Source organism: Leopardus geoffroyi, chromosome D2 (genome assembly GCF_018350155.1).
Source record: "Leopardus geoffroyi isolate Oge1 chromosome D2, O.geoffroyi_Oge1_pat1.0, whole genome shotgun sequence".
Classification (NCBI taxonomy): Eukaryota; Metazoa; Chordata; class Mammalia; order Carnivora; family Felidae; genus Leopardus; species Leopardus geoffroyi.
Window position 1 is genome coordinate 55,819,684 of NC_059334.1, and position 21,151 is coordinate 55,840,834.

Consider the following 21,151-nt stretch of genomic DNA (forward strand, 5'->3'; position numbering starts at 1 on the left):
AGGTGAGTGGCATGACCAAATTGACTACCGGAACGAGGATGAACTTTGTAATTTCTCCGGCGCCTTCCTCCGACTTCTGCCCGCCGCTCGGGCGGGCCTCAAGGTAGGTGGTGGTGGAGCTGCCGGGCAGCTCCAAGCGCCGGGTCGCGCCGGGCCGGCGGGGGTTGACGCCGCCGGGTCCCGGTTGGGGCCTCCGAGCCGCAGCCAGACGCTGCACCTGGACCCGGCCCGGCCGCCGATTGGACGGCTCGGCGTGACCCGGCTGTATCGCGAGACGAGATTGGCAGCGGCGGGGCCGCATGTGCCCCCGCGCTGGCTTTGTACGCCGAGCCGCCTGCCGGTCCTTTAACAATGGGCGGCGCGAGCGCCCCGGCGCTGGGCCCGAGCTGAGGCCGGCGCTTTGCGGCCGACTGTCCGCATCATGAGCGGGGCCGGCGTCCCCCGCACGCCGGCGGGGCTGGGGCTGTGAGGGCCGCGGTTCCGGGTAAGGGAGGCCGCCGTGGGGACCGGCAGGCCTGTGCTGGGCGCGGGGCACCGGACCCGCCCGGCCCGGCCTTTTGTTCGCCTTTCTGGGGCCGCGCGATCCCGTGCGCTGCTCTGGACGAGGTGGAGGCGGCCTGGGTGCGTGCCGGGCCCGGCGGGGGCCGCGGGAAGGCCCCCCAGGGGGGAACGAGTGCCCGAGCGGCTGCCGCTGGGACCCGGGGCCGGGCGGGTATTCGTCTGCTGGTTTATCCGCGGGAGGTTTTCGCCTCAAGGGATTTTCGATTGGTGTCAGTCTCTCCGCTGCCCGGGGCCGGCGCGAGAATTCGAACCCGGGACGCGGGGAGCCCCCAGTCAGGCCTCCGCCTCCAGCTTCCCTTGCGCGCACCCCGGGCCGCGCCTTGGGAACTCCAAGTTGGTCCCCTTTGCCCGGCACCCAGGCCGGCAGTTCTCAGCGCGAGCCCGCTCCTCCTGACTGGGTAGCTCGGGCCTTAGGCGCGGCGTCGGGGAATTGGTTTGGATCGGTGCTGGCTTTAGGTCGAGTCCGGTGAAGAGGAGCAGCCACCCAGGGTGGCTTGAGGTCACACCCCTCGGGGAGGGGGCGCTGAGGGTCGTGTGGAAGGAGCCGGCCTTGACCGCGTCTGGGGTGTGTCTTACAGACTGAAGTTGCCGCGTCTGGCCAGGCGCGTCGCCGGGTCCCATGGAGCTGGAGGGGCAGTGGTGGCGGGGACAGCTGGCCGCCGACATTCATCAAGCGCTTCGATACAAGGTAATTTCGGTGCCCGATTTTTCCATTCAGTGTTTTGTGCCAGTTAGTATAAATCGCGGCTCCCTGGGAAGTCTGGTCACTAGTTTCCAGACCAGAAAAGGCGAGTTTGCTTATTTGCTCGAGGTTAATTAACTCCGGGGTTTCTTCCCTGGGATGTATCAGAAGAACCTGTAACTTAAGTGAGGGTGGAGCGTGGTATTTGGGAGAGGGAAAGTGGAACATGAATTTGATACTGTTTTTAAACAGATGTGTGTGCTGGCTTTTATTGGGCAGAGTAACCCTCGTTCTGTAGTTGCTGTTGCGTTCCGCTGTTAGGTCACGTCTGTACATAAATTCCCCAGCCTGTCCACTAACCTGCCTGCTATAAGACTTCGGACAAGTTACTTAATTTTCTCTTTCCCAATTTCCTCATCTGTAAAATGAATAATAATACAATGAGGCTTGTGGGGAGATTGTGAAGATTAAATGAGTTGTTATTGTGCATGTGCTTTACAGCAGTGCTTCGGGCATAGTAAGCCCTAAGAAAGAGGTGACTGTTGTTATTTTTCCCTGGGACCCCCCCCCCCCCGCCCCAGATTTGGGGGCTGTTCAAAATGCCTTAAGGTAGGAGTTAGCTGCTCCTTCCAGCTAACCGAAAGCAGAAAGTAGACTTTAATACATATTGGGGGGGAGGGGCGGGGTTCGGTGCAATTTTCTGGCACAATGCAAAGTCTGTGTATTGTCCTTAAGTTAACAATTTTGCTCTTATGTCACATCTCAGTTTAACGGGTCATCTCTGCCTCTTTGATAACCAGAAGAGAGACCACATCCAAAACTGTCCCTAACTTAACTCAGTTTCACCCTGGATGGAGAGGGCCGTTTGTTATGTACAGAAAATGAGAAAGAAGCAAAACAACTGCCTCTTTAATAAAAGGGATACTGATGGGGCACCTGGGTGGCTCAGTCGGTTAAGCCTCCGACTTTGGCCTCAGGTCATGATCTCACAGTTCATGGGTTCAAGCCCCGCCTCAGATTCTGTGCTGACAGCTCAGAGCCTGGAGCCGGTTTCACATTTTGTGTATCTCACTCTATCTGGCCCTCCCCCACTTGTGCATTCTTTCTCTCTCTCAAAAATAAATAAGCATTTAAAAAAATAGAAGGGTTACTGACTGTTGGAGTTAAAGTTCCTGGGATGATAATGAACTTGTATCGTCAGTTTTTTTTTTTTTTTAAACCAGGTTAACTACATTAGAAAACCTAATTCCGACTTAAATTGTTACAACTGTACCTGTTTCTAAGGTTAGAGATTTTTTTTTTTTACATTTATTCATTTCTGAGAGACAGACCGTGTACAAGTGGGAGAGGGGCAGAGAGGGAAGGAGACACAGAATCCGAAGCAGGCTCCAGGCTCTGAGCTGTCAGCACAGAGCCTGACGCGGGGCTTGAACTCACCAACCGTGAGATCATGACCTGAGCCAAAACCAAGAGACGCCTAACCAACTGAGCCACCTAGGCGCCCTTGGTCTTTTAGTTTTAAATGTTCTCCTTTTCTAAATGTCAGCCCTTTATCCCTCTGGTATGTGGTGAAATTAATTCTTTGATGTTAATGATACTTTTATTTTTTTAGTGACATAAAACTCAAAAGATTTTCCTTAAAAAATTTCCATGGTATGGAAATTATGTGTAATTTTAATCCGAGTGATGACATTGAGTTAATTTTGTCAGTTGAGGTTGGAAGTGGATTTTTTCCAGCACGTTTGTTAAATACTTTGTGTATTAGGCTCTAAGGAGGATCGAAGGAATAAGACACAAGCCTGTACTAAAATTGCTTATGAACTATCGAACTATTGGAGCATGGGGCCTGAGGGAATGCCACTGAAAGTTACCTTGGGTCACCTGTGGCGTGCTACCCTGGGTTGTCTTATTTTATCTTTAAGCCCTGTGTAAGCCACAATTGACACAATAGTCACACTTTGTGAAAAATTTATTAATCGGTAAATATGTTTATCGGTAAAACTTGAATCTTGTGGAACTGGAGAGACCCCTGTTTGTAGTATACAGAAGTCAAGAAAAGTTAAAATGAACTTTTCTTATAAAAAAATTAATTCCAGATTATTAATTTAGTGATTTAGTTGGATAGTCATGCTTATTTATTTATTCAACATATATGAATACCTGCAATATACAAGGTACTATGCCAGGTGTTAGAATGGTAATAGTGGATGAGACAGACATGTCTCTGCCTGTGTGAGGTCTAATCTCACATAACTCAGCATCTCAATTTAGCTCTTCCTTTGCACAATTGCCATTTAGACACAATGGAAGGAATTATCTGTTTAGATCCAAGGTGTGTGGAGTAATCGTTGCTTTGACCAGCAGCTTTGCATCTACTAGGGAAGGGTAAAAATTACAGCAAATGGAAATTCCCTTCAACCCCAAATGCAGCTGTTCTGATTTTTTGTAAAATATAACTATTTTCTCCTCCACTTCCCCCCAAAAACCCTATAAAGCAGCTGTCTTCTTACACTTCTCATATTGTTATCTTCTCATATTGTTATGCTATGTATACTAAAATCCTATGATGGCTGGGAAGTATTTTCAGGAGTGTCTATGACAGATGGGAACAATGCTAGCTTGTGAAAAACACTCCAAAAATATCCCACAGAGTTGTATTTACAGTTGTGAGTACTGCTTCTATGCCTTTATTTCCATCTTGGCTGGACAGTAGCCCGTTCTGAGAAAGGGATGGCATTTAGGATGGTGAATGGACTAGTACTTGAGACTGGAGATGGAGACGACCTGCTCAGGTCTCCGTGCTTTGGTCCCGTGAGATCCTGAGAAGCAGACGGGAACAAGAGTGTAAAATTCTAGAGTAGGTCATTTTTTCATGCTTACATAACTGTAGTATCTGGATGAAGAAAACTGAATCTGACAGCCATCTGGTAAGCACTTGTAGTTTACCATTTAAAATGATATAAAGAGAATGTATTAGACACACTCTTAAAAATCTGTTGGTCCTTGGTGTTCTTGCCTTTGTTTTATCCACATTTAATAAGTTAACATAGTGAAAAATAAACTCCACCAAATAAAGTGTTTTCCAGCTGTGTTTCCCAGTGAGTCTTTAAGACCTGTTCAAGCCTCTTTTAAAGAAAGCCTCCCCTGGCTTTGTTTTTTCCCAGCACTCCATCTCCTGAGCTGGGTTAGATCTTCTGTCTCTCTGTTCTGTAATAACTTGTGATTACTGTATTATATTCTAATAATCTTTGGTTTATTAGACTATAATATATATATATATTAATAGATTTCCTGATATCAAGCCATCTTTGCATTCCTGGGGTGTACTACAATTGATGATGATGTATTCTTTGGATATACTACTAAATTACATTGGCTAACATTTTGTCTAAAATTTTAGCTCTTATTGGTTAGGCAGATATGTAAGTTCCATTTTTGGTGTTTGTTTATTGTAAAGTTTTTACAACATAAAATTTTAACTATTTTTAAGTGGATAGTTCAGTGACATTAGGTACATTTACATTGTGTTACTTTTACCTCTACATCTGTAGAACTTTTTCATCTTAAACTAAAATGCATTTTATCAATTCATATACTGAAGGGTTGTTTGTTTCTACCTTTTGGCTTTTGTGAATAATGCTGCTAACAATAGAGAGGTACAAATATGTGAGTCCCTACTTTCAGTTCTTTTTGGTGTATACCTAAAAGTGGAATTGCTGGATCATATAATAATTCTATGTTTAATTTTTTTGAGGAATTGTAATATCGTTATTCAGTGGCTGTACAATTTTATATTCCCACCATTCCAAAAGGGTTCCAATTTCTCACATTCTTATCACCACTTGTGTTCTGTTTTGGATTTTTTTGATAATAGCAATCCCAGTGGGTCTGAAGTGGTATCTCGTAATGGTTTTGATTTGCATTTCCCTAATGATTAATAATGTTGAGCATCTTCATATGTGTTTATTGGTCATTTATATATCTTTGGAGAAATGTTTATTAAACCTTTTGCCCATCTTTAAGCAAGTTCTTTGTTGTTGGATTGCATATATAAAAGTTCTTTATATAATGTGCATATTAACCTTTTACCAGATATATGATTTGCAAATATTTTCTTCCATTCTGTGGATTGCCTGTTCACTCTGTTGAAAAGAGTGAACTTTGCACAAAATTTTTAAATTTTGATGAAGTTCAATTGATCTTTTTTTTTTTTTTTTGCCTGTGGTTTTGAGATCATATCTATGTAATTTCCTGCTATTGTGATACCTATTAGGTTTAATATTAGTATTATGCTGATCTCATGAAATGAATTTAGAACCTTTTTATCTTTCTGCTTTCTGTATGTTCTGGAAATACTTTAATAGTATAGAAAATTTCTAATTTTCGAAAAATGGTTCATGTAATTCTGAGATTGAACAGCAATGATGGGAAAATTTTTAGGTATATGAAAAGGTAATGGTAAATGAGAGATCATAAAACTGCTCAAATGGAAACATGCTTAGAAGATACTAGTGGATGAATACTAGTCTCTACCTTCCACGTCTCTGCAAGTGTAATAGTATTTGACCTACTAGGAGCATATTCACTACCTGTTACCTTCTACCCCAAAGCTTTGAGCCTCCTAAAGGGGGTGTATATGTGTGGTGTGGTTGGGTTTTTGGTAGCAGTGTTTTTCTAAAAACACGTGGTAGGGAAAAAAGGATACAAAAATCTTGCTGGAATATATCCCTTCTATAATTAATGCATGAAACACCTATATCTTCTCACCTCACAGATGTTTAAAAATAAGGAGAAAAGTTTGGTTTTAAATTTTAAATGCCATTCATTATGGCATTAAACTTTTTCAAATTTGTGTTTCCTTCAAGAAGTGTTTTAGGCACTAAAACACTAATATATTGGGGGCAAAAGTTGTCTTTGCATCGTAGGGATACTACTCCTACAGGCCATGTTAGACTAAATGTTGTTCCTCTTGATTTAGGAGCTGAAGTTGCCTTCCTACAAAGGCCAGTCCCCTCAACTAAGTCTCAGAAGGTATTTTGCTGACCTGATTGCCATTGTGAGCAATCGCTTCACTCTCTGCCCTTCTGCCCGACATCTGGCTGTCTATTTGCTGGACTTATTTATGGATCGGTATGACATCTCCATCCAGCAGCTGCATTTAGTTGCACTTTCCTGTCTGCTTCTAGCAAGTAAGTATGAACCTCATCTACATGACTAGAAGTTTCCATTGTTTGGAATAAAATAAATTCATATAGAGGTCAGTGAAACATCACCAAATTGCATTCATTCCAGTTTACTAATACCAGAAAGTTTATGTTGAAAGTGCTTCTTGGCATAATCATTCTTAACTAGACATTAAAAGACTAGCTCTGAAGTCTTTTAAAAACTTACGTGCTTAAGCCCTACATCCTGAAGATTCTGATACAAATGTCTAGGCCACTCCAGATCTATTGACTTAGCATCTGTATCATGGGGCTTGAGTTCCAAAGCTGATTCTGATGTACCTTTCCATTTGAGAACCATTGCCTTAGGCTTCTCAACCAGGAAAAACTGACCCACAGTAAATAGTTGGCATTGGGTAGAGACAGTTTTGGTTGTCGTCACAACCTGGGAGGGTGCTACTAGCCTCTAGTCTAAAGTAGAGGGCTCTAGTAAGTAGAGGGTGCTACTAAATATCGATGATGCACAAGGCAGCCCCCCCCCCCCCCCCCGTAAAGAATTTCTGGCCCCAAATGTCAGTGGAACTGAGGTTGAGAAACTCTGTCCAAAAGGTACTATAGTCTTGTGTTGTTAGAATACCTTCTACTGACTACATAATGAGTTGACTTAATGAACTGAAGGTTCACAGGCAGCTTCTACAAATGGGAAAGACTGTTTTTGCAATAGGCCTGGCTCAGTGGTGGCCTGCAGGGTAGACTCTGATAAATCCTGTTTGTTACCTGATGAAGAAAGTACTGTTGGGTCTTTTGGTGGCTCTTTCTCTTAGTTTCTTCCTGTAATTCATTTCATTGTTAGTATCTTGACTGAAGAGAAAGAGGGTGAGTAAAGGAATTAAAATTGGGTTTTTCTTTTAGTAATGTCATTTACAGTAGAAATGTAATCCCCACTTCAGAGTACTTTGTAGTAATACCTACTGCCTTCATTTCTAACCCCCTCTTGAGGGTTTGGGATCTTATGTGGGTGCTGTCTAAGGAACATTCCCCCTACATGCTACCACCAGAGTTCTTTGTAGAACAGTTTTGTGCTTTGACTGAAAGTAAACCTAAAACCAAATGCAGGCCTTGTGATACCATTTCTGGCACTAATTTCTTCTCAGATTTTCATTTTCTTTTTCTTTTTCTATTCTTATTACTATTCCTTTGATCTGATAACCTCCTGCGTATTTCAAATTCTTTGTGGACCACACTGCATATAAATAAACACAGCCCCGGGGGTGACGTAGCACTCTTTGTGGGTTAAGGTAGAAACTCTTTAATGTAACACTTAGAACCTTGCATCTGGTCCCAGCCACCTTTCCAGTCTTATCTTCCCTCCCTGTTCCCATACACCTTGAGCCAAATTCTTACCAGAATACTATTTTCTGAAAATCTATATTTCTCCTTTAATCTGTTGTCCTCTATGATCCAGACACATCACTTGCGCTCCTCTCCCCTCTATCCAGAATGCTGGAGAGGTAATACTTGTACGTTTATAATTAACCTTTAATTTAACCTTTAATTAAAGTTTCATTCTCATAAGCAATCTCATGTACAATTCTGTATGTGTTTCATCACTGGCTGTGAAGCCCTTTGTGCTTTCGTAGTTGGCATAGGATTAGAAAAACCCACACTTGATACATTGGATGTGTGAGGATTCACAAATGGAATGGCTTCTTATCCTACAAAATGTTAGTTTATAATAGGATCAGTTTATAATAGACACTGGAAATCACATATGCAAGTTAGGTTATTTTTAAAACTTAGGATCGTTCGTGAAAAATGATATTGCCTGTTGTGGCCATCACTGCTTTTACCACTACCAAACCTCATCTTGCTTTATGCCTGAGATTCTTAAAAGTGTGGTGGAAACCAAGTAGGAGATTATTCCTGGTGAACTGACTTACATTTGTGACTTACTTGACTTTACTTAGTGGTAACTTATCAAATGAATTAGGATTTACTCAACTAGATATTCTTTTTTTTTTTTTTTTTTTTTTTAACTTTTATTTATTTTTTTTTAATTTTTTTTTTTTTAACGTTTATTTATTTTTGAGACAGAGAGAGACAGAGCATGAATGGGGGAGGGGCAGAGAGAGAGGGAGACACAGAATCGGAAGCAGGCTCCAGGCTCTGAGCCATCAGCCCAGAGCCCGATGTGGGGCTCGAACTCACGGACCGTGAGATCGTGACCTGAGCTGAAGTCGGACGCTTAACCGACTGAGCCACCCAGGCGCCCCAACTTTTATTTATTTTTGAGACAGAGAGGGACAGAGCATGAATGGGGGAGGGGCAGAGAGAGAGGGAGACACAGAATCAGAAGCAGGCTCCAGGCTCTGAGCTGTCAGCCCAGAGCCTGACGCAGGGCTCGAACTCACGGACCGCGAGATCGTGACCTGAGCCGAAGTCGGACGCTCAACCGACTGAGCCACCCAGGCGCCCCTCAACTAGATATTCTTAAACTACATGTTATTGCTAAAGTTGCCTGGGGATTCTAGTTGAATAATCTAAGATTTCTGGCCACCATGCAGTGTTTAGCATTGGTGCCAAGTTCTTGAAATTTCTACAATTTGGGGAAAAGATACTTTATTTGTGCACCATCTTCGGTTGATTGAAATGGAGCTTTTAATTGTTCTTGTTTTTTTAATTATCTCTTACTGTTTAAGATTATGATCAACTTATTGAAGATGATTTTTGCACATTTTCAAGGAACTAGGCTTTAGGATTTGTATTCCTGTGGCTTAAATATGAATTGTTGATCAGCTATTGCTGAGCGTCAGATACCTCCTCCCTTTGTTCTGCTGGCATCCCCTAACCTCTCTTTGCCGAAAGAGAGGAATTGTTTTTACATTGTTCCTTTTCCACTGGATAGTGAAGAGAGTGAGATAGGTATCCCCCAGGGTCTCAGCCCCTCCAAGTAGGCAGTGGTCAAGAGTTTAAGCTGTTGGCTGTATCCTTGGGTCAGGAATCAAAGAGACCCTTAGTAGTCTGTCTCTACTCTGTAGGTTTGCTGCTACAAAAGTACTTAGGATGCATATAAACTGGTAGCCTATTTTTGGTATCTGGTGTCTGTTTTTAATTTGTGGAGTACATTCTAGTGTTTCTTAACATTCTTACACTTTTCTTATCTTTGGCAGCTCTCCAGTTAGGTTTCATAAACTTTATTTAAGTCCTGCCTCTCTCCCAGAGTGATTGAACTCTGTATGCTCGCCTTCCCCATCTGCTCCCTGCTTTAGGGTGAGCAGCCTGTTGCGTAACAGTGGAGAACAGCTTGCAGCTGACAGGACTGGGGGACGGTGGATTCTGCTTATTAAATAGGATGGGAGGCTGTCGGTAGTTTGGCCAAAGATGGAGCACAGCTTGTGAGTTCCAGGTAATATCTGTATCCAGCTGCCTGTATGTCTGCACTGTTGGAGCTGGGAAGAAAGGCTGTCTCTGATGAAAGAGCGAGCCCTATGGTGTTTTAGAGTAGGGATTACGGTGGTGAATTTCCTAGGTTTGAATCTGTTGTCAGCAATATGCATTTCAACAGCCCTTAAGTCTGAAGTTACTTGTCTATAGAATGAAAATAAAGACACTTAACTGACAGAGTTGTTGTGAGGATCAAGTAGGGTAAGATGTTTAAAAACACATAGGAATTTGAAACATAAATGTTAGCATCATAATGATTAATTCTTCTATAAACTCTTCTATAATCTTTAGTCTGACTCCCTAGCTCTAAAGATTCTGGCTCTTTCCAGAAAAGTCTGTGCTTCATCCTGGGAAATTCTTAAATTCTAACTCTTTGTCTTGTATACGCTGGCTTCCCTTGGCTTCTGTGATCAGCATTGAACTTGTAGAGAGCACGGAAGCAGTCTTGGATATGAGGCTTTTGATACTTTGGTCAAGGTCTTGTGTAACTAAGAAATGATCTCAAAATCAGGATGAAGCCAAAAGTAAGATAGGCTATTAGTAGTGAAAATCTGTGACAAATGCTTATTTCTCCTTGCTTACCAGTAATGGGTTGGTAAAACTTTTTAATTGGTTATCTGAAAAGTGAAAATTTTACTTCCTAGTTGACTTGATTTACATCTTTTTAATGCAAATAAATATGAATAGAACCTTTTTTAAAATATGAATAGAACTTTTTTCCCCCTATGAATTGCCTCTTCCTGTTCCTTACTTGGTTTTTCTCTTAGATTGGTAGTCTAACAAATTTGTGAAAATTCTTAGTATGTATCAAAGATGACTTTTTTCCTGCTCAATAATAAAAGAATCGAAATGTCTATTGGCAGAGTATACAGTGACATAGGATCCTGGCTCCTTCTGCCATATGCCTACCATTCACTGCTGGCTTTGAAAATGTGCTGGTTTCCATAGCTGATCTGAGCATTTCCTATAAAGGAAAGAAAGTCCGATGTTTTGTTTCTGTGGCGTCTAATTCTTTATTTTCTGGGAAGCAGATGTGAATTTCCTGTGCCCTTATTTCCTGTTTGGAGCCTTTATCAATATAATCACATGGCTTCTGGTATTTCCTTTCAATTGAAGAAACTGATCTTTGTGATCTGTATGTGGTATTGCAGATAAGTAGATTTAAAATACCCATGCACATAGCTTTGAGCACAACAAAAATGATGGTTATGAATGCAGGTACTCACGCTGTCACACATTTTTAAGTCTTTTAGTATCTATGTATCGGAGTATATCACTATATATAATGAAAAAGTTCCAAAAAACTTAAGCCTGAATAAAATCCCAAGTATAGTCATTATGCAGTACACAGGTTGTTTTTAACTTTGCAAGTCAAGGTACAAAGGCTTTCTTTTTACACTTGTAACCGCCAAGTACTTTGTAAATACAGAAACCCCATAGGTTTTTAATAATACAGAATTCTGTCTATTTTGATAGTTGTTGTCCCCATATAACCTAGTGCAATACTTTGATCTAGAAGTACAGATTTGGGAATTCAAACATAAGTCTTCCTTTTGGCTTCCATCTTTGGTTTGGTTCAGCTTACTTGACCTTGAATGAATCAGCCAACCTCATTGCCTTCGTTTTTTGAGCTTTGAAATTGGTCTTATACAATTTTGTTTTCAGTGTTGAAAGTTTCAGAGAAATAATATGAACCATTCTTGATCCTTGAATTAAACAGTGAGTTATAGTGTATTAATTTCTTCAAAGGAACTTCAAACATGATGTAAATAAACACATTAATTTTTATGATATTCCTTTGAAGTACACTGAGGGTGTTGCTGTTGCTACACAAATGGCAGGGTACTTTGAAAACCTTAATGATTCATCCAGAGGGATTGAACTAAATTCCTGGGACACTCTCCACTCTGACAGTGGAGAACAGTGGGTTCCTTTCCCGTATCTTTATGCAGTGATGATGCTGGATGACCAGCTTGTAAAGATCACTTTAGTGCTCTCAGCCCTACTGAGTATATCATTGGAAACACTTGTGAAATTCATCTGTATGTGATTTGAATTGGGAGGGGCTATCTAGATTCTTTCAGAGTCTGAATTGTACATGGTTTTTTGATCACCTCCTACCTGTAGCAATATATAGTTAAGAGTAATTTAGATCTAAAGATGCTCAAAATTTCTGAGGCAGGAGAAAAATTCTCTTTGGACTTCACCTCTTCATTAAGTCATGAGCTTTGACTCACCTGGCATAAGAGACAAAACCTACCCCAGGTCCCCTCCCCCTTAAGCCAGACCCAAGGTAGCCAGCAGTACTTTTTCCCCAGCCCTGGGCGGACAGACTTGAATAGCACCACTGACTCCGGTCTGCTGAACATCTGGGCTGGTGACCATTACCATTTGTTGTAGCACCTCCAACACGTGATATAAACCCATCCTTTCTTGGAAAAGGAACTTCACAGGGAAGCTTGTGTGGTTTCTATTGCTTTGACAATCTTTCTGGCTCTTCTCCAAAACATGTTTTTAAATGGATAAAATAAAATCACAAGATTTCCAAAGAAATCAAATATGTTGAAATAGTTCTCAAAATAGTAAAACAAAAAATTTTATATAGTAATATGTAACATAGTCTAACAACTATAATTTTGAACAAGTATAAAAGCTTTTGTGAGAAATCTATATGATAGATTGTATTGCATACAATACAATTAGAAATAATTGCAATATTATATGGCTGTTTTAATGTAAAATAGAACATAATAGTAGAAGGTAGAAGGCTTTAGTTAATAATTTCCTGTCTTCTGTGGACCACCATGGAACAAACCCAGAGAGATTTGAAGACAATTCTTTGGTTCTAATGCTGCATCTTGAAAACCATACTGGTACTGGATAGTTTGAATTTTTTCCAGCCATAAGTTCTAGAGATACCTAAAATGAATGATTTATATACAGTAAATTAAAGTGTAAGATGGTACATTAATAATCTGTAGAAACATTATTCTGGGGCTGGAGAGGGAATTCTATTCCTCAGCTGCACATTTAGATGAGTATTTCCTGAAAAGAAGTTTATGCCTTAGAATAATAAAGTACAGCCATCAGAATGTCTACTCCTACTTTGTAAGGGGATACAAAAGTAAATATAAAGTATTCTCCTGTTCCTTTTTTGGTAAGAGACTTACCTAGGTTTTGTTTGAATTCAGAAGAGGAGGCTTTCCAGTGTAATGAGAATGCTTCTTAGATATTCACCCAGTTTTTTCTCCCACTGTCTCTCTGGAATTGAGATTGTGCTGAAAATAAGCCAGAATGAAACACTTGAAGTTTTGTGTTTTTTTTTTTTTTAATTTTTTTTTTTTAAACATTTATTTATTTTTGAGACAGAGAGAAACAGAGCATGAACCGGGGAGGGTCAGAGAGAGAGAGAGACACAGAATCTGAAACAGGCTCCAGGCTCTGAGCTGTCAGCACAGAGCCCGATGCGAGGCTTGAACTCACAGACCGCAAGATCATGACCTGAGCTGAAGTCGGACACTTAACCGACTGAGCCACCCAGGCGCCCCACTTGAAGTTTTTATGTATTTATTTTTGAGAGAGGGATGGAGAGAGCAGGGGAGGGACAGAGAGAGGCTCCCAAGCAGGCTCCACCTGTCGGCACAGGGCCCAATGCGGGGCTTGATTTTACAAACTGTGATATCATGACCTGAGCCGAAACCAAGAGCTGGACACTTAACCGACTCAGCCACCCAGGTGCCCCTGAAGCTTAGCTATTTTGATTTCAGATAACTCCGTGACATGAAATTCTTTAAACTTTCTTCTATTCTAAAATAAAAGCCTGTTCTCCCACTGACCACTGCTGTTCCCCCCTTGCCAAAAGAAGTTTCCTGGAAAAGATTGTGCTGGTGATTTGAGAGTTATTTTTTCATTGGCACATATGACTATTTTCATTTACAGTATGACATAGATCAGAATGTTTACATGTTCCATTTTTTGTTTAGAGGCGGGTAGGGAGTAAGGGATGGAGGCACCAGGAGAGAATACTGCAAAATATGAGAACCAGAGTTTTGGCACACTTGTTTCTGCCCAAGAGAGGAGAAAGAATGTCTTTGGATCTAAGTCTTTGCAGTAAGACAGCAAATCCCATTGAAGTGACCGGACCTATAATGATCACTTGTATAACATTTTGTCTCTCTGTCTTACCCCTCCCCCCTTTTCTTATAAGGTAAATTCGAAGAGAAAGAAGATAGTGTGCCTAAGCTGGAACAGCTCAACAGCCTGGGTTGTATGACTAACATGAATCTAGTATTAACAAAGCAAAATTTGCTACATATGGAACTGTTATTATTAGAAACCTTTCAGTGGAACCTCTGCCTTCCAACAGCTGCCCATTTCATTGAGTATTATCTCTCTGAAGCAGTACACGAAACAGATCTTCATGATGGCTGGCCAATGATTTGCTTGGAAAAAACTAAACTCTACATGGCCAAGTATGCAGATTACTTCCTGGAAGTATCTTTGCAAGGTGAGTCATTGTGGACGCCAGTAAGTGACTTGTGAGCTTGTAACTTGTGTATTCTGTTGCTTAAGTTCATTTTTGATGTCTCCACAGATTATGCCTTTCTAAATTATGCACCTTCTTTAGTAGCTGCTGCGTGTGTGGCTTCTTCAAGGATTATACTTCGTCTTTCTCCAACGTGGCCTACAAGATTGCATCGTCTTACTGCTTACTCCTGGGATTTTTTAGTGCAGTGCATTGAACGGCTATTGATGTAAGCCTCCTTACCTCGTGTTTGTGATTTCTCGATACTTTTCTTCATGTACAAGGCCATAAAAAGAACTTCCTTTTTTTTAAATGTTTATTTTTGACAGAGAGACAGAGTGTGAGCGGGGGAGGGGCAGAGAGAGAGGGAGACACAGAATCCCAAGCTGGCTCCATGCTCTGAGCTGTCAGCACAGAGCCCAACGTGGGGCTCAAACCCACAAACCACAAGATCATGACCTGAGCCAAAATCAGACGTTTAACTGACTGAGCCCCCCAGGTGTCCCTCTGAAAAGAACTTCTTAAAAGCACAGAGCTTTTAGGATTTGGGCTCTGACAGTTACTAGCTGCCATGAGCAAGCCATTTTATGATTAGTACTTGGCAGAAAGCTGTACTTTAGCTGTTTTCCAGTGAGAGGCTGTCATTGCTGTCATGATTTGGGGTACATGATAAGGAAAGAAGCTGCTCTTACGTGAGCTCACAACTCATCAGTCCAGGCAAATCTTGCCCTTTTGCCCACTTCCACATCTTGAAATTGTAGGGCCACCAGATGTCACCAAAGTGGCAGCCACGTTTAAGTGCTTATTGTGGAAATATTTCCCAAGCTGGAAATAGGCCTCAGAGCTACCAGCAGCCAATTCCCAAGGTTTGTGTCAAAGGAAGGAGCTTTTAGAAGGATAAGAGTAAAATCTCACTGTTGTTAAAATTATGGTTACAGTGACTGCTACCTGGGCAGTGGGGCAGTCCATGGAGTCAACTGTTGAAGAGTTGAAGTAACATTATAATTTTTTTTTTTTTCAGTGTTTGTTTGTTTTTGAGAGAGAGATAGAGCATGAGCCAGGGAAGGGGCAGAGAGAGAGGGAGACACGGAATCCAAAGCAAGCTCCAGGCCCCGAGCTGCCAGTGCAGAGCCCAATGGTGGGCTTAAACTCAACGACTGCAAAGTCATGACCTGAGCCGAAGTCGGATGCTTAACCGACTGAGCCACTCAGGCGCCCCGAATTGGAAGTAGTATTATTGACATTTTTCTTTCTCTCTACGCAGCGCTCATGATAATGATGTGAAAGAGGCAAACAAACAGAGAGGACAGGCAGGATCCCAGCCAGCACAGCTGAGTGTGTTCCAGTCAGCTTCTCAGCCCTCGCGGCCAGTTCACTTTCAGCAGCCTCAGTATCTCCATCAGACGCATCAGACCTCACTGCAGTATCGCCATCCTGTAGCGGAACAACCAAGCTGTCAGCAGATTGTATCCACCACACACACCTCATCTTACACACTACAGACGTGTCCTGCTGGCTTCCAAACTAGTGTTCAGGGCCTTGGGCATGTGCAGACTGGTGTTGGGATGTCACTGGCAATACCAGTAGAAGTTAAGCCCTGTCTGAATGTTTCTTATAACCGGAGTTATCAGATAAATGAACATTACCCTTGCATTACTCCATGCTTTGAAAGGTGATTTTATGTGAAGGTAATACCTGACCCAGACTGTTTGTGACTTGAAGCTCTGGGGCAAGCTTTTTGTAAACTTCTCTTCAAAAGGAAAGGGATCCAGATTGCATCAGAACTCTTCAGATACCAGCATCTGCTAGGAAGACTGAAAATCCCTTTCAGTGTGCCACGAACACCTGGGAGGACCGAACAAACACCGCAAACACTTTAACAGTATGTATATCAAATCCTGTTAAAACACATCCCTATAATGACAAAAATTTTCAAGCCCTGGCTGATGGTCCAAATATTTCAAAAATATTCACTACAACAAAATTTGGACAGACTCCAAATCGCCATTTTGAGATTGGCCTGTGGTGGGCTCTGGGCCCAGTGTTGGCTTATATGTCAGAGACTAATGTTTATCTGTGGACTTGCCAAACGGTCTTTTTATGAAGGAAAGTTACAGTATTAATTTTTGAAGAAGTCCTTTTTTTTTTTATTCTGCAGTTTTGAGTTCCATTTTTGATCCACAAATGAATTTTTTACTAAGTTTAAACTCATGAATTGCTATTCTATACCAATCTGCAGTAAAAGAAAAAAAAATTTTTTTAGATGATTCTATATAACTTCCTGTCACAATATAAGTATCTGGATTCATGTACTAAGATTAAGGATGGATTAGATCTCTTAAAATCATGGTCATAAGTTTTTCTTATTTTTTCCCCCTAAGTGATCAACCTCATATCTTTAGAATTAAAACACATTTAACTCAGGGAATTTGTACTACTTGGAAACACTTAACTGTAATGCAACATGTTTTGGGAATGTTATAGTATGAACTACCTTTATAACATAGGTTAAAATACTCTTGCTAGGATGTGTTTTCAAATGAGAACATAATTGTAGCTTAGAACGAATGAAGTGGTTCCTATCATTCATGATACATACAGAGGTTTTGCATTTCTCGGTGCAATCAATGATTTATACTCAGAATTGATGTTACTCTAGAGGTTTTTTCAAGGGAAGGCTTGGCTGTAAACTGTCAGTACTAGAATGAAGTCCTGTAGGTTTATTTTGAAATGGAATGTGGCCAGGGTAGTTCTCAGGTTGTGCTAGAGCAGCACTTTGTTACATGGAAGACAAGTTTTATAAGCAGCCTTTCAATCCAGCCAGTCAGTGTAAGCAGGCAAAGGAACTGATGACTAAATTTCAGTAGCCACTTTCATTACATCAGCCCCAGAACTGCCCTGGGACATTTCACTGTATTGGTCATGAGTGAAAACAGCAATAATAAGTCATTACAGCAAGGGCAATTTGGGGGAAAGAATTCAGAGGGAATAAAACGTAAAAAGAAAGAAAGCATTGTAATAACTGAAACTGTATACATTGTGCGCTTATCTGTGGGAGAACAGAGATTTGGTGGAGGGAAGCTTTCTGATTTAAAAATTAGTAAGGTGTGTCTTTTTGTTTTGTGTGTGTGTGTGTGTGTGTGCGCGTGTGTGTGTGTTTTTAAAGATAGCACTTGAATAGAAGGGAAATTGCATGGCAGGTATGTGACTGCCACAATATGCATTGAAGACAATATTATAAATGTGTTGTGGGTATGCAGCAGGAGTCTCAGTAATCAAGCCAATGGCTTTTGTTAGGAAAGGAAGGGACTCAACGCAGTAGTGGACTGATCCAGATGGCTCCAGTGGATAAATGTGGGTGGGTGGCCTCTGCCAGCATGAATTCTTAGAGAATGTCCTTTCCTTAAAAGAATGGTAACTTGTATAATAGAGTACATAGGGCATGATGTGAATTTATTAGTCTGGTAGATTAAAAACCACTCAGGTAAGAACACTCACTCATGGCAGTTTTGAAGCATGAAAATTGTTTTCTGAAAGTATCATCACTTTTCCTCTAGAAGGCTGCTAATTGGATTTTGGTAGTTCTTACCTCAAGAGAGCTTGAATTATTTGGGGGAAAGTGGGTTCAAAAGAGAATATATCTTTCACATTCAGAACCCAGCACCTGGAGTCCGATTTTCAGTATTTTAACTACCTCAATAATGCTATGAATGTAAGATACTGGGATAGAGATCCCAACTTGAAACAACAGCCGGTGCCTATGGTAATTTAATGTCTTGTCAAATGCTTTTATTGATTGGTTTAAATGTCATTCTTGTTATAGAAGAATATGCCTTTTTAAAAAACTTATAACACTTTCCCAGTTTATATTTAAAAAAACTAAACACTGGATTAATTTGGGGGGGGGATAGAATAAAATAATTAATTGGTTACTATTGCTGCATACCCAGGATGGGGTGGGTGGGGTGATTGGAGAATCAGAACTATTTTTAAAACATTAGGTTTCAATATAAATACAACTCACAACTGCTAGCCTTGGGGGACGGGGGTGGGGGGAGTTGTGTGGGTTTTGTTTTGTTTAATTTATTGGTTAGTCTTTAAAGTAGGTCTTTTTTCTTTCTTTCTTTTTTTTTTGAGATTACTGGACCATCATTAAATGTGTACTGTGAAGAGATTAATGATATGTATAAAGGGCTTTACCAAAGTCCACTAAATAAACACTACTCAAGTACAGACTGCAAACCAAAATGTATCTGTGTTGTGACATTAATTGCAAATAGCGAGTATGGTGCTAAATTCTACACCAATGGAATTAGATGAGTGCTATGCACTTAATTTTAAAATAAATCTAGTTTTCAGTAAAATGGCTTTAGTGTTTTGTTTTAAATATAAATTTGATATATATTTGTAGTTTCAGTGAACCATGTCATCGTATTAGTCAGACTTGGAATCCTAATTATATTTACTAAAAGCCATCCAGATGTAGAGTATAACCAAAGTGGTAGGAAACATTTGTGTAGTAATTATGTATTCCATACTGAGCATCAAAGCCCACAAAAGTATATCGCACACAGCTTTTGGACTTTTGAGCTTAAAATCAGTTAGTGTATTAACAATCGCAGCTTCTAATTTATTAAACAACACATACTTGAGAAAATTTGAAATCTGATCTCAGAAAAGTAGGGACACAAAACAGTCAAGGGTGTGAGAGGGAGCAGGGTCAACAGTGAGTGATAGTGGTCTGTTCACCTAAATATATCTTTTGCCACTGAATTAAACTTAAAACTCAGTAGAAATTGTTTTGAAGAGTAAAATTTTAACAGGTTTGTATGTGTGGGTTAAGAATTTCCACTCCTAGGGGCTCCTGGGTGGCTCAGTCAGTTGAGCATCTGACTTCAAGTTGGGTCATGATCTCACGGTCTGTGAGTTCAAGCCCCACGTTGGGCTCTGTGCTGACAGCTCGGAGCCTGGAGCCTGCTTCGGATTCTGTGTCTCCCTCTCTCTCTGCCCCTCCTCTGGTCGCACCCTGTCTCTCTCAAAAATAAACATTAAAAAAATGAGAGGAGTATATATTATTTATTTCCCCACTGCTGTTAAGAACAAAAGATTGTAAAAACCTAAATGCCCATCAATAGGGGACTTTGTTTTACTATTACAGTGACATGTAAAAAGAACAAACTATTACTATAAGCTGATATGGGCAATCTCCACGATATATCAAAGCAAAGGTAATGCTACCATTATGCTAATACTTACAGAGTAAGTAAGAAATAAGTAAGGCTTTTTTGTCTATTGATGTTCGTGGTCATTTGTGGTTTTCTCATCGGTCAATATGGAAAACTTGGAAAATAAAAAATATAAAGCAAAATGGCATAATTTCTCTTGGCACTTTTCCTATATGTATACATATAGATACATATATATTTACATAATTGGCATGTTGAATATGTAACTTTGTACTCCACAATATATCAACAACATTTTTCATGAAATTAAAATACATCCAAATTAAAGTATATATGTTAGAAGGGTTGTTAGTATTCAATTATATGAATACAATATATTTTAACCATTTTCCAATGTTTTGAAATGATTAATAAACTAATGAACACGTATTTTACCACTTTCCCAACAATGACCAGGGTGTATGGGTTATAAGGCTTAAGGGTGTATCTCAGAGACCAAAGATCTAGATTGCTCTCCCAGGAATATTCTTTCTCTTGTATGAAAGCAACGAAGAATATAACAGAAAGAACCAAATATTTGCATAACCATTCACTTGATTTCTGCAGTACCTTTTCCTCTAAAGCCCATCCACTAGGGATCAAGGAGTGTACTTATGACCAGAAAGCAACAGGTGTTATGAGTAGAGGTACCCCAATATCCAAACTGTTTCAAGTACAATTAGTGTAAAAGGACATAATTACATTAATTGTATTACATTAATGTATTATACTTAATTAATGTCTATATCAGTGTATGCATTTATTATATTTTTAAAGTTTACTTATTTTTGAGAGAGACAGAGCGTGAGCAGGGAAGGGGCAGAGAGAGAGAGAGACACACAGAACTCAAAGCGAGCTCCAGGCTGGACGCCGGCAGCACAGAACCTGACGCGAGGCTTGAATTCACAAACTGAGATCATGACCTGAGCTGAAGTCAGATGCCTAACTGACTGAGCCACCCAGGAGCCCCTCAAAGTATGCATTTAGAGTTCACAGAGCTTCCTTAGTTTTAATTTCACTTGAAAATTTTTAAGAAATGTAAAGGGAACTACTAGCTTCATGCTATAGATGATGAAAACGAAAGCCCAAAGATTTTGATTGTTCAAAGTCACAACAGGTTAAAGCCCAGGTATGTCATCTCTTGTGCCTCTAGGAATTTTGACAATCTTCATATTGGCTACAATCTGAAAGGAAGGGGGAAAAAAGGATGAGATTTTTTATTTTCTGTATGTTGTTCAATTCCTCCTAGTTGTAGAATGTTTAATGTTGAAACATGGAAAGTCACTGAATCCAATTTTTTTTCTTTTTTTTAAAATTTTATTTTTTTAATTTACATCCAAATTAGTTAGCATATAGTACAACAATGATTTCAGGAGTAGATTTCTTAGTGCCCCTTACCCATTTAGCCCATCCCCCCTCCCACAACCCCTCCTGAACCCTCTGTTCTCCATATTTATGAGTCTCTTCTGTTTTGTCCCCCTCCCTGTTTTTATATTTTTGTTTCCCTTCCCTTATGTTCATCTGTTTTGTCTCTTAAATCCTCCTATGAGTG

At 40.6% G+C, this 21,151-nt stretch overlaps 1 protein-coding gene across 4 annotated transcripts; it reads left to right on the forward strand.

Annotated features, from left to right (window-relative positions):
* The first annotated feature begins 274 nt into the window (after nucleotides 1–274).
* Nucleotides 275–18,738, forward strand: CCNJ (cyclin J). Of its 4 annotated transcripts, none has more exons than XM_045438366.1 (6): nucleotides 275–484; nucleotides 1,140–1,249; nucleotides 6,222–6,432; nucleotides 14,057–14,356; nucleotides 14,444–14,603; nucleotides 15,639–18,738. In XM_045438366.1, the coding sequence occupies exons 2-6, from the start codon at nucleotides 1,181–1,183 to the stop codon at nucleotides 16,048–16,050; spliced, it is 1,152 nt and encodes a 383-aa protein (XP_045294322.1). In that variant the 5' UTR covers nucleotides 275–484; nucleotides 1,140–1,180; the 3' UTR covers nucleotides 16,051–18,738. The 4 variants fall into 4 exon arrangements, with proteins under 4 accessions (XP_045294322.1, XP_045294324.1, XP_045294325.1 ...); XM_045438368.1 differs by having other exon boundaries at nucleotides 314–484; nucleotides 14,477–14,603; XM_045438369.1 differs by having other exon boundaries at nucleotides 314–484; nucleotides 14,480–14,603.
* Nucleotides 18,739–21,151: the final 2,413 nt, after the last annotated feature.

Coding starts and splice junctions, on each gene's coding strand:
- CCNJ (XM_045438366.1), top strand. CDS start 1,181: ATGGAGCTGGAGGGGCAGTGGTGGCGGGGACAGCTGGCCGCCGACATT. Junction 6,433..14,056: donor TTCCTGTCTGCTTCTAGCAA/GTAAGTATGAAC, acceptor TTTTCTTATAAG/GTAAATTCGAAGAGAAAGAA. Junction 14,357..14,443: donor CCTGGAAGTATCTTTGCAAG/GTGAGTCATTGT, acceptor ATGTCTCCACAG/ATTATGCCTTTCTAAATTAT.